Consider the following 12301-nt stretch of genomic DNA (forward strand, 5'->3'; position numbering starts at 1 on the left):
TCGAAATAAGGAACAGTGGGCACCCTCACTAAGCCATCACTAAGTACCAATGCTCACCTTCACTGTGTACTCTAAGATTTTAAATTATATGAATTATGGGTTTTAACATAATAGCTTTTATTTTTCTGAAACCAGGTAAATAAAGCTTCATTCATTTGTTTTAGCGGCTCTCTTAGAACATTCTATAATAATTGTGTCTTATCTTTTGGTTCCAACTGTTTATGGCTGTGACCACAAAGGGCTGCACTCAAACAATGATATCATTTTGCTTGAGACAGTTTTATTTGGTGTCCGGCCTTTTCTCTAACACCTCACAGAAGCTTTCTATGACCACCTTTCCGTGACCACAGAGCAGCTGGTTCTCTGTTTCATGCGGCCTCATAAAGCACCTGGCCACTATGTCCACAGCCCAAGTTATCTGAAGTTATTTATTAAACCATGTGACAGAAGCACCAAGCACCCAACAGAAACCATAGGGCAGAAACCACAGTCTGCACTCTCTGATACTGATCTTCAGTCAAGTTACTTGAGTTTCTGTTTTGAATGTGTTTGCCTATTTTTAAGAGTAAAAAAAAAATTGCCACAATCCACATGTGAGCGATTATTTGTTTGAACATTTTCTCTGTACTCAGCCTTATTTCCTTGGTACTTTCTGATCAGATTCTGGGATGTTAGTTCACCACCTCAATTCTGTTTTCAAGATTCTAAATGAACACATTGCATTTCTAATCTTCTTTGTAATGTTTTACAAACAAAGCATTTAACAGAACTTGTACGTGCTACAGTCTACGAGACCAGAGAAAAGAAAAACTTACTGCTAGAATAATTTTTGCAAGTTTAAGGCTCAGCAAGTCGGAGCCAACATCAACTAGTTTATATAGGGTCTTCAGGAGAACACTTCTTCTCTTAAATTTATTTCCAAGCATGTTTCCTTCCTCTAAAGCATGATGAAGTTGTGTGCAAGCAGCACAGACCATTTCAATGTTTTCTTCTGTTGGGGCAAAGAGAATAAAGCACACTGAGGTCAAGTTTTCGAGTATGTCAAACACAGACAGGGTATGCAAAAACCCATAATTACCTCCCTGAACATCTTCCAATTCCTGAACTATGTTGTTTGCTTCCTCTTTTCATTTCCATCTATCTGATTTTTTTTTTTCTGTTTTGTTGCTCCATTTCCTACCATGTTGACTTCTTTACTAATCAGTTAGCTTATCTAGAACACACAGTCTTTCGGGGAGTGTATTGAGGAGGGGAACTCCCAGTTTCACTGGCTCTCCTTTATTCCTGCTGCCCGCTACCCACCAGGGCTCTGCTCAGGGCCCTGGAAGCTTCTGCTTTGCATCTCCACCTTCACCCCTCTGTCACACAGTTCCAAGGGCCCAGAATGTTTCCCTTACCTTCATCCCTACTGATTTTGGTCCTTCAAGGCCCTGTTTATGTTCTGGCTCCTCCAGAAAAGGTATACAATGCCACATTCAACAAATACTATTTTTCACACATATACGTATGCTGTTCATTTTGCATGCTAGTAAGGTTATGCTCAAAATCCTTCAAGCTAGGCTTCAGCAGTATGTGAACCGAGAACTTCCAGATGTACAAGATGGGTTTAGAAAAGACAGAAGAACCAGAGATCAAATTGCCAACATTTGTTGGATCACAGAGAAAGCAAGGGAATTCTACTTCTGCTTCACTGACTACACTAAAGCCTTTGACTGCGTGGAAAATTATTAAAGAGATGGGAATATCAGACCACCTTACCTGTCTCCTGAGAAACCTGTAGGTGGGTCAAGAAGCAACAGTTAGAACTGGACATGGAAAAACTGACAGGTTCAAAATTGGGAAAGGAGTACATCAAGGCTGTATTTATCACCCTGCTTATTTAACTTACATGCAGAGTAATCATGTGAAATGCCAGACTGGATGAATCACAAGCTGGAATCAAGATTGCTGGGAGAAATATCAACCTCAGATATGCAAATGATACCACTCTAATGGCAGAAGGTGAAGAGGACCTAAAGAGCATCTTGGTGAAGGTGAAACAGGAGAGTGAAAAAGCTGGCTGAAAACTCAACATTCAAAAAATTAAGATCATGGCACCTGGTCCCATCACTTCATGTAAAATAGATGGGGGAAAAGTGGAAACAGTGACAAATTTTATTTTCTTGGGCTCCCAAATCACTGCAGATGGTGATCATAGCCATGAAGTTAAAAGATGCTTGCTCCTTGGAAGAAAAGCTATGACAAACTTAGACAGCATATTAAAAAGCAGAGATATCATTTTGTTGACAAAGGTCCATACAGTCAAAGTTTGGTTTTTCCAGCAGTCATTTATGGATGTGAGAGTTGGACCCTAAAGAAGGCTGAACACCAAAGAATTGATGCTTTTGAATTGTGGTACTGGAGAAGACTCTTGAGAGTCCCTTAGACTACAAGATCACATCAGTCAATCCTAAAGGAAATCAACCCTGGATATTCATTGGAAGGACTGATGCTGAAGCTGAAATTCCAATACTTTGGCCACCTGATTCAAAGAGCTGACTCACTGGAAATGATTCTGAGGCTGGGAAAGATTGAAGGCAAAAGGATAAGAGGGCAGCAGAGGATGAGATGGTTAGATAGAATCACCAATTCAATGGATATGAATATGAGCAAACTCTGGGAGATAGTGAAGGATAGGGAAGCCTGATGTGCTATATCGTTCATGGGGTCACAAAAAGTCAGATATGACTTAGCAACTGAACAACAACAACAAATGCATGCTGTGTTACATGCCCAGTGCCCAGAGATACGCTGAGTAGGAACCGTGCCTTAGGCATCTCTGCACCGACGGTGCACAGTACAGGGAGAATACTGTATTGACAGCCTGTAACACAGTTTAATGCAGATTCACTTTCTATTAATAATATGCCTATTGATGAAAACAATGATCAATATCTTCCTACGAGAATAATGCTCATTATCTGAGAAAAGAAGGCGCAAGTGGAACAAAATTTCAAAATGTCACCATGTCCACCATTATTTGGAGGTGAGTATTAGCAACTTTAGTTAAATGAAAGTTGCTCGGTCATGCCCAACTCTTTGTGACCCCATGGACTATACCGTAAGGCCATGGAATTTTCCAGGCCAGAGTACTGGAGTGGGGTAGTCTTTCTCTTCTGCAGGGGATCTTCCCAACCCAGGAATCCAACCCAGGTCTCCCACATTGCAGGCAGATTCTTTACGAGCTGAACCACAAGGGAAGCCCAAGAATACTGGAGTGGATAGCCTATCCCTTCTCCAGGGGATCTTCCCGACCCAGGAATCGTACCAGGGTCCCCGGGATTGCAGGCGGATTCTTTGCCAACGGAGCTATCAGGGAAGCCCCAAGTATTAGCAAAGAAGATAATATAAAAAAATAGTAGACTTTAGTTAGGAAGCAGGGGAGCGCTTCATTTTATAATTAGAATTCTGAGGAAAACAATTTTTGAAAGTGGTAGCCATACCAAAAGTCATACATGGAAGAAAAGCAGCACACACATGAGGGGAAATGCGAGGATCCAAGGTATAAGACGTCCAGCTGCAAAATATTATCTCTGATAGATTTCGTCACAAAATTTGAAAGTAGGAAACCAATCTTAAATAAATACCATAATGTGCTCTTGAAAGCCCGCATAGAGGAAGTGTGCGCCTGCAGAAGGAAATGACTCAGGCCATTTTTAGCTCTTTTCAACAATAACATCTAAGAAAAAATTTTAAACCTCAATAGCTAAGTAACCTTCCATGCCTTTCAGTTAAGCGCTTAAATAAAATGAATTGATGGGAAATGACTGAGACTAACTTTAAATAAAAGGAAAAAAACTGAGTTCTATTGTAAGAAAAATACTTTTGTGTTGTTGTTTCATTCTTCTGTTACTGGTAGTTTCTTCACAAACCCCAATTCCAGGCTGCAGGCTACTCTGTGGCAGTGGGTAGACGTCAAGGTATTTTTCTAATACTTCCCTCCACACACTCTTCAGCCTGCTGGGTTCTACTCAAGAGTAGCTGTTTTAGCTTAAAAGAAATTAAAAAGGAAGGCACCAGGGTCAAATTCCAAACTACTAATCAAAATACCTCTTTCTACTGGTTGGTTTATTATATCTGCCAAGTAGGCTCAAAAAGACAGCTTGAACCTAAAAGCAATCAAGATCCTCAAGGGACTAAAGCTAGTGGGTGAAAGTTTGATGAGTAATAGAAAGCAAGGTAGACTCTGCAGTAACTTTTCCCCATAAGAGAACTATTAATTACAAAGGGGAAAATAGTAAATTTACATTGAAAAATCATGCAGACACCACCTTCCCCAAGTGATCAAAGTCCACATCACCAGTAATGGACCAACTCAGCATCCCGTGCCTCCTGATAATGATATACCCAGGAAGGACACAGCACCACTCAGGCTACACGCCTGCCCAAGTGCCTAACCGCCATCAAATGGTGAGAGAGTACCAGACAAACTCAGTGTGTGGAGGCAGTCTATGCAATAACTGGCCTGTGCCCAAGTGCATCAAGATCATGAAAGGGACGTGACAAGTGACTATACTCAGGATTTTCCTTTCCTACGAACAAAATCATTAGGATAGCTGGCAAAATCTAAATTGGGTTTGCATAGTGTTGTATGGTGATTTCCAGATACATAATAGAATGCTCTTACTTCTAAAACTACTTGCCAGGGTACTTAGGAATACGGGCTGTCATAATCGCAACTTGTTCTCAAATGGTTCGAAAAATGGGAAAAATGTGTGTGTGTTGAGTAGGGGGTGTATAGAGAAAAAGAGAGCAAGAGGGAGAGAGGGAGGAAGGGGGAGAAAGAATTATAAGGCGAATATGGTAAAATGTTAGTATTTTTGGAATCTGGGGGAAGAGTATACTGGATTTCTTTGCATTATTCTTGCAACTTTTCTGTAAGTCTGAAATTATGTCACAAAAAAAAAAAAAAGGAAAAAAAGGAGAGAGAAACAAAAAGGAATCTCAAAAGGTCAAGTAACCTGTGTTGGTTTGAATTTGCAGATGTAGAACCCGTGGAGGGCCAGCTGCTGCTGCTAAATCGTTTCAGTCGTGTCCAACTCTGTGCGACCCCATAGACGGCCTCCTACCAGGCTCCTCCGTCCCTGGGATTCTCCAGGCAAGAACACTGGAGTGGGTTGCCATTTCCTTCTCCAATGCATGAAAGTGAAAAGTGAAAGTGAAGTCACTCAGTCATGTCCAACTCTTAGTGACCTCATGGACTGCAGCCTATCAGGCTCCTCTGTCCATGGGATTTTCCAGGCAAGAATACTAGAGTGGGGTGCCATTGCCTTCTCTGACAATACCATTTTATACACAGGACTTGCGTATCCACGGATTTTGGTGTTCTCAGGGGTCCTAGAACCAATACCCTGTGGCAAAACTGCCACTGTTTGCTGTTTTTCAATTTGTCTGTGAAAGAGATACCATTCTTCAGGGTTTAATCATCCCCTGAGAAGGGAGATTCATCTACATTTCGAATGCCAAACTCCTCAATCTTCTTTGTGGTGACAGAGCCCTCTTAAAATCCTTCCAGCGGAAGACTTTCTCCAAGACAGGCCTCTGTGCTGCTAGTCACCTGCCCTGCTGTGCTTTCTTCTTTACCACCAAGCACCCCCAGAGAGCCCAGGATGGGTGAGGCCATTCAAACCTTCAAGGAAGTAGGTCTTTTGCACAGCTTTCCTGGTGGGCTGGTGGCCAGGACTCATTTACCCTGCTTCTCCTAGGGTTTCTTCCTGTGGCTACCATGCTGGTTTGCTCATCCAAGGGACACTGGTTCCACAGTTGCTAGTGAGGGCCTCATGCGTGCTGTGGGCCAGGACTGCAGCTCCAGAGGAGCCCATTTCAACTTCAGAAGTGGAATCCCTGAAGAGCAGCAAAGGGGTAGAAAGCAGGAGCAGGGGTGTTTCCCCGCCAAGCTTTCCACAGGTCACCTTGGCAGAGGCCCATGGGTTGCAGGCCTTCACTGCCGGGGCGTTCCAGAGCTCAAGGGCGGGGCACATCCAAGCCCACTGCTCTCTCTGGGTGGCATCCCCAACAACCATGTTCAACCTTTGGAAAACTGGATATACAGCCTTCCCTCAGGAGCCACAGGGTATTGGTTCTAGGACCCCTGAGTATACCGAAATCCACGGATGCACAAGCCCTGTGTATAAAATGGTACTGTATGGTTGGCCGTCCACATCCGCAGGTTCTACATCTGCGAATTCAAACCAACACAGAATAAAATTCCATTTATGGCTGGTTGAATCCGTGGATGTGCAGCCTGAAGCTATGGAGGGCCAACTGTATACACTTGGATCTAGAAAACCATGGGCATACCTGCCAAGGATGTCGATCTGTGAGACTTGGCCAACGTTTCAGAGGACTGAAATTTATTTTAGTTTTGCACTGTCATTCATGAACTACCACTCCAGAGAGTTCAAACTGGCATTTCCTTGGGCAGAAGCAGTGGTAATTTATATTCTAAAGGGACTTTTAGAAGTAGGTTCTCTTGCGGTATTTAAAGTATAATTTTAAAATGTAATACTGAATACATACATTACTAGGTAAATAGATGATTTCACTTGTTTCTGAACAAGTTCACAGAAATGACAGAGTACACTGAAAATATCAGGGCAATGGGGAACATATAAATAACTGGAGATATTTTCGATCTAAAGCGACTTTTTTTTTTTTTTTACCTTTTTCTAAGTCATGCAAAATGGGTACAATCCTTGTATTCCAAAATACTTCATCTACTTCTATTTCTGTATCCTTTTCTTGCAAGTCAGCTTTTGAGCCTGCAACAGAAAAACAGAACAAGAGAAAGAGCCGTGAAAAGGGGGTTACAACTAGAACACTGCCGATGAGAGTTCGTTACCCATCCCTAAAATTAATGAACTCTGGAATTACATTACACTTTGCCCCCTCAACCCAACTGATTACACGTCTTCTAGTCAAATTAAACTCAGTAAAGATCATGTAAAGAAATCATAACTTTAAACTCCGAGGCACTCTGGAGTTCTGGCTTGTTTCTGCTTGTTTGTTTTTTCTTTTTAAACATCCCTCTATAACATAAAATAAAGAGAAAACTACAGATATGTAAAGAACAAGGATTTTGAAAATGTTTTAATGGAAAATTTTCTGAGGGAGGCCTGCAGGGACTTTCTCTCCTACAGAAAATAGAATGTTCACAGTATTGTGGGGCCAGGGCTTCTCACACCAGTGGTTTTGTGTGGGGCAACAGGAAGCCTGAGCTCTGGGTGCTGACAGACCTCAGTTCAAATCCCAGCTCCGTTACTGATGCACTGGGTGATGGGGGTCTGGTTTCTTATCCTTTCTGAGCCTCATCAGCAAAACCGAGATTAAAATATTTGCCTTCAGGGTTATGAGAATTCAAAGACCCGATGTAAGCAAAGCTCTGAGCCCAGTGCCTAGCATCTAGAAGCACTCAGTCAGCATGGTTTCACTTCCCTGGTTAAAAAAAAAAAAACAACAATAAAGAGGTCATCCCTGTCTGAAGTGTATCAGGCTGTGTGTTATCACCAGATCACCGAGAGAGAGGCAGCCTGAGGAGGCAGCTGTGGACAAGTTAGAACTCCCACAGATGGTGTACTTTAGATCCAACAGGTCTGCATTTTTGTCACAACACTCTCAGGAGGTCCCCACATTGTCACTATTTTCCAGATGAAGAGAGAGGGGCTCAGGGTTATTAAGTAACCTGGCCAAAGTCACAGAGCTCCACTGCATTGCACTTGACCTCTTTGGGGGCTATTCTGCCCTGAAGCAAATTGGCAAACTAAAAGATAACTTCAGGCAGAAATGTAAATCGTATTAGAAACTGCAAATCATGATTACATTTCACACAGGCAAGATCTCAAGGTCTAAAACAAAGACTGTCTAGCCGGGGGTGGGGGGTGGGGGCTGCCGGGCCAGACACTCAGAAGCAGAGCTAGAGACAAAATCCACAGCCTTCCTCCTCTGACGGCCTCGCCCTGAGGCCCTCAGGCTTTCCAGGTGGCTCTAGTGGTAAAGAACCTGTCTGCCAATGTAGGAGACATGAGCGATGCGGGTTCGATCCCTGGGTCGGGAAGATCCCTTGGAGGAGGGCATGGCCGCCCACTCCAGTATTCTTGCCTGGAGAATCCCATAGACAGAGGAGCCTGGAGGGCTGTAACCCATGGACCTCAAAGAGCCAGACATGACTGAAGCGACTCAGCACAGGCACACATGGTGCTCACACTGCTTCACACATCACTGCCAGCACGGTCTTCTGAGGCAGCACCCTGCAGCAAAGCATGTGACTATAACACACTAAAGAAACAAAAACGAGAACTGGACTCCCACCAGCACAGGCCAGGCACTGTCACTAAATGAGTTTGTACAGTATCTCAGCTCTCAGAGCTCCCGAGGTTTAGGAGCTGCAGGAAAAGGACTGCAGACCACCACCTCCATCTTCTGGCTCATTACTCTTACAAATCTTCCCTGACACTGATAAATCACGGATATGGATCCTAAAAGTAAACACGACTATTCAAGCTGTATAAACAACATAGTTGCTCATATTCCCAGGTGTCGGACACACTCAAAGTCCAAAGTATGAGAAATAAAATCAACATACATCAAGGCAAGGGGAAAGCCCAGAGATAAGAAGCCAGACAAATAATATAATAGACAATCATCCATGACAAACTTAAACTTATTAGAAATACAGACTTCAATGAGTCCAAATTTCACTGATTTCAGTTGAAATCAGTTTTGTTTTTTTTTTTTTATACCTTCTATGCGGTATGCTCTCTTAAGCAGAACCATTCTGTGAGAAACCACAATTATCAAACCGTTTGTCAGGACAAACAAAATTGATAACATGTTCACCCCAGGAAGAGCCGAATTACAGGGGTGAGCCAGAAATCACAGAGCAGTTTGTTTAACCTTTGGAAAGGAAAGGCCCTCACAGGCCCTTCCGAGTGCTTCTGAGACTTGTTTCTTCTCAGAACAGAAGTTAGCCAGACACTGTGGCGTAAGAGTTTGCTTTCAACCCTCTCCCAGGAACCCCCGTGTGAGCTGGGGTGTCCAGCCATGGCCTTTCCCCTCACGCATCTCCTCCAACTCTGCTCTCCAAAGAAATCTGATTTTATACGCTAACCCAGCTCCTACCCTAGAAACGGAAGCCTGGAGTCATGTGATCACTTTTTAAGATTGCCAGATGATAAATAAATAGAGTTTGTCTCCGTCTTGGGCAACAACCTAACATTCTAGAGAGCACTTTCATCTAGGTTCACACTTTGCTAAATATAAAAATTGTGATTCAACAGGAAATTGGGTAAGTCAAGCAGAAATTTCAGCATGTTTTTGGAAGATTTTGCTGTCTCAGTGGTTACAGTTCTTCACCACAGCTTTTGAGTTCGGGACACAAAAACTTGACAATGTTTATTGGCTGCTGGTTTTAGCATGCACATGTAAGATGCTTAGCAACAATGCTGACTGGGAAATCAGTCTAAGATTCTCCTGACTACTACAGAAATTCCTGCTGGTCACAAAAGTCATTTTACTGATAAGAAATTTGTTTGGAAGATAAGAAAATATTTTTTGAATTATTAGCTTGGTTTCATAAAAGTTCATGTGCACCAAAATATTATACGAAGAAGGTAATGAACACCTGTGTGTCCACAAATAGTCTGGTCAAATATTAACTGTGTTTTCATTTTCTTCATTTCAAAGAAAGAAACATTATAGATATTGTTAATGCCCTCCGTGTGCCTCCCCCAACCATCCCCCTCCCCAAGGGTTACCACCACGCTAAACTGAATGGTTATTTTTATCACATTTACCACATAGATCTGTATCCATAACAACACATGCCTTTGTTTTTTTGCAGCTTAATTTTTTCATGTGATGTTATGTTTATATTCATTTCATTCAATATTATAAATGTACTCTAGTTCATTTTTCTAACTGCTATATCCCATTGCACAAAAATATTCTGTAGCATTTCTAGCCTGTGATTTACATTGTTACGTATTTTCTCAGTTTTAAAGCCTCAAAGGGCTGGTTTGATGCAGCTAATATAGTGTCATTTAAGTAAGCCATGATTTTGACTCCTTTTCAATCAACTTAAGAACTGTGTGGTCACGTTTTGCAACCTTCCAAATGCTTCTACAAAATAATTTCTGTGCAGTCATCAGTGCAGAATTATAAAATCATTTCTGTGTAGACTATAACCTATAGATGCTTGAGGCGCTGGAGTCGAGTAAGGGTAAAGTGCTAAGACTGTTGTGAAAATAATAAACATTTATAAAAATAAATGCTGATGTGTGACCAAGCTGGCTAAAGTTCCTGGAAATTTCGGAGTGAGGCAACATCAGACATCTTTAAAGCAAACGATTATCCTACAGATGGAGATGCTGAGGACAAGATGCTGGGGACCTCTAAGAACACAGGAGCCTCACCTGCTCTAATGTCCAGCCTGCTCTGGTCTGGGCTGCGGGAGCTTGAGGAAGCCCTCGGACGCCTCTTCCCCTGGTCTCTGTGAGGAAGATGAATACACACAGCACTCAGCACAAAAGCCAAAGCAGTTCTCTTTCTGTGTTAAGAGTAGGCTAAATACGATTTCTGAAGAAACCACAGAGAATTGCTTATGAAATGGAGTTTGGTGCTCTTACTACCTCATTTTAATCAACCTCTGATTTTCAGCTGAGACTTACCTTTTAAAGACAAGTCAGATTTGCCTTACAATACAAAATACAGTTACTAGAAACAACAACAAAATAAATCCAAAGTTTGCTTTGCAAACCAAGAAAAACTGATGAAGGATCTGTACCACAAGAGGTCACTGTTACAATAAGAAAGAACTCTGCTGTGCTTGAATCAAAAAAGCCTAGCATTCAGGAGACCTCTTTCTCTCACACTCTGGTGCACTCGTGCTGCTGGCAAGAAACCTGTTCCCAGTTAGATCAGATGTGCCCAGGAATCACACAGGGGCATCAGATCTGGAACCCAGGTTTCATAATGTCCAATTCACTGCTCTTTCCACCAAATCGCTATGTCTCCAATCTCTATTTGAAAATTAATTAATAGCCCATGAAAAAAATTTTAAAGAAATATTTGAAATGTTAAAAAATAGAAAATAAATTCAGGCAGTCCCCAGATAACAAGTATTTTGCGCTTCAGATGAAAATTTGGTGGCTGGCCAACAGCAGAATTTTATGCTTAGGTTTTGTTTGGAAGGTTATATATAATGTAGAAATGGTCTATGAAGGACATAACTTCTCTTTAGCTAGAGCTGATGCTTAAAGTACTTACTTTTAAATATCTGTGCAAAATTCCAAGGTAAAAAAACACAAAACACTGAGAGATTAATAGTGCAAGTTTTACGACAAAATTTCATTTTTATCATCAGATATAATATTTGCCACAAAAATCATAAATGCACACACATGTGGCCATGGTCAGCCATAAACATCCGTATGTCTGTCTGTCCACTGCTCCTGCTGCTGCTGGGGTAAGATTCCCAGTGAATGTTCAGTGCTGTGTCTTGGCCCCTGGCCTTGACTGCTGCCCAAGGATTAGTTTCTCCAAATATCATTTTTTCCGTAAACATTTCCTTTTTTAAAAAACACTGGATTTAACATTTCCTCTTATCGTGCAATAGAGAAAAGATCAAGTTACTCTTCCCAGAGTCTGATTATTTAATACTCCAAAACAATTGCTTTATGTTTATACATAGCAACAAAACAACAGATCTGGTAGCAAGAAGTCCTGGTCAGTCAAAGAAAGAAATGGGGATGGAATCCTTTTCGTCAACACTCAAGAGTAGAGATCCAAATGGAGATCTCAATGAAGACAGAAATAAAGGAAATAAATCCTATGAAAAGGCAAAATACCAAAACTTTGGCAGGGTGTAAGGCCAAATACGTTCCCAGACTCAGCACTCCTAGAAATAATAAGAAAATCTGAGGACCATAGAGGCAAGCCTTTCTTTTCATCATTGTCCTAACAGCTGCTGAAGTCAAGCAGGATAGTTTGCACCTAATGGCCTCCCAAGTCGCTGATCCCTCCTCCCTGAGGACATGGCCATGACAAGGCTGCCCCCCTAAATACCACATTTGTGTGTCCCCTCTTGGGGGGATGCTTAAGAAGGGTCTTGCTTATCAACCATCAAACCTTGACAGTGTTGGATCCTACTGGTTCTCAAGAAGAGCTCAGGGTTGAAAGTGAAATTGTTGGTTACTCCATCCTGTCCAACTCTTTGCAACCCTATGGACTGTAGCCCACCAGGCTCCTCTATCCATGGGATTCTCCA

The 12301-nt window shown here is 42.0% G+C and overlaps 1 protein-coding gene across 4 annotated transcripts in view; it reads right to left on the reverse strand.

The window, feature by feature from the left end:
• ARMC2 (armadillo repeat containing 2) overlaps window positions 1–12301 on the reverse strand; it is a 216837-nt gene that overhangs the window by 168731 nt on the left and 35805 nt on the right. For all 4 annotated transcript variants that reach the window (XM_027972389.3, XM_004011223.6, XM_012182651.4 and 1 more), the window contains 3 exons: window positions 10449–10525; window positions 6702–6800; window positions 816–991 (listed from right to left, as the gene is read on the reverse strand). In XM_027972389.3, coding sequence (XP_027828190.1) covers window positions 816–991; window positions 6702–6800; window positions 10449–10525 — 352 coding nt within the window. The remainder of the gene's footprint in view (window positions 1–815; window positions 992–6701; window positions 6801–10448; window positions 10526–12301) is intronic.

Source organism: Ovis aries, chromosome 8, assembly GCF_016772045.2.
Source record: "Ovis aries strain OAR_USU_Benz2616 breed Rambouillet chromosome 8, ARS-UI_Ramb_v3.0, whole genome shotgun sequence".
In the NCBI taxonomy this organism is placed as follows: Eukaryota; Metazoa; Chordata; class Mammalia; order Artiodactyla; family Bovidae; genus Ovis; species Ovis aries.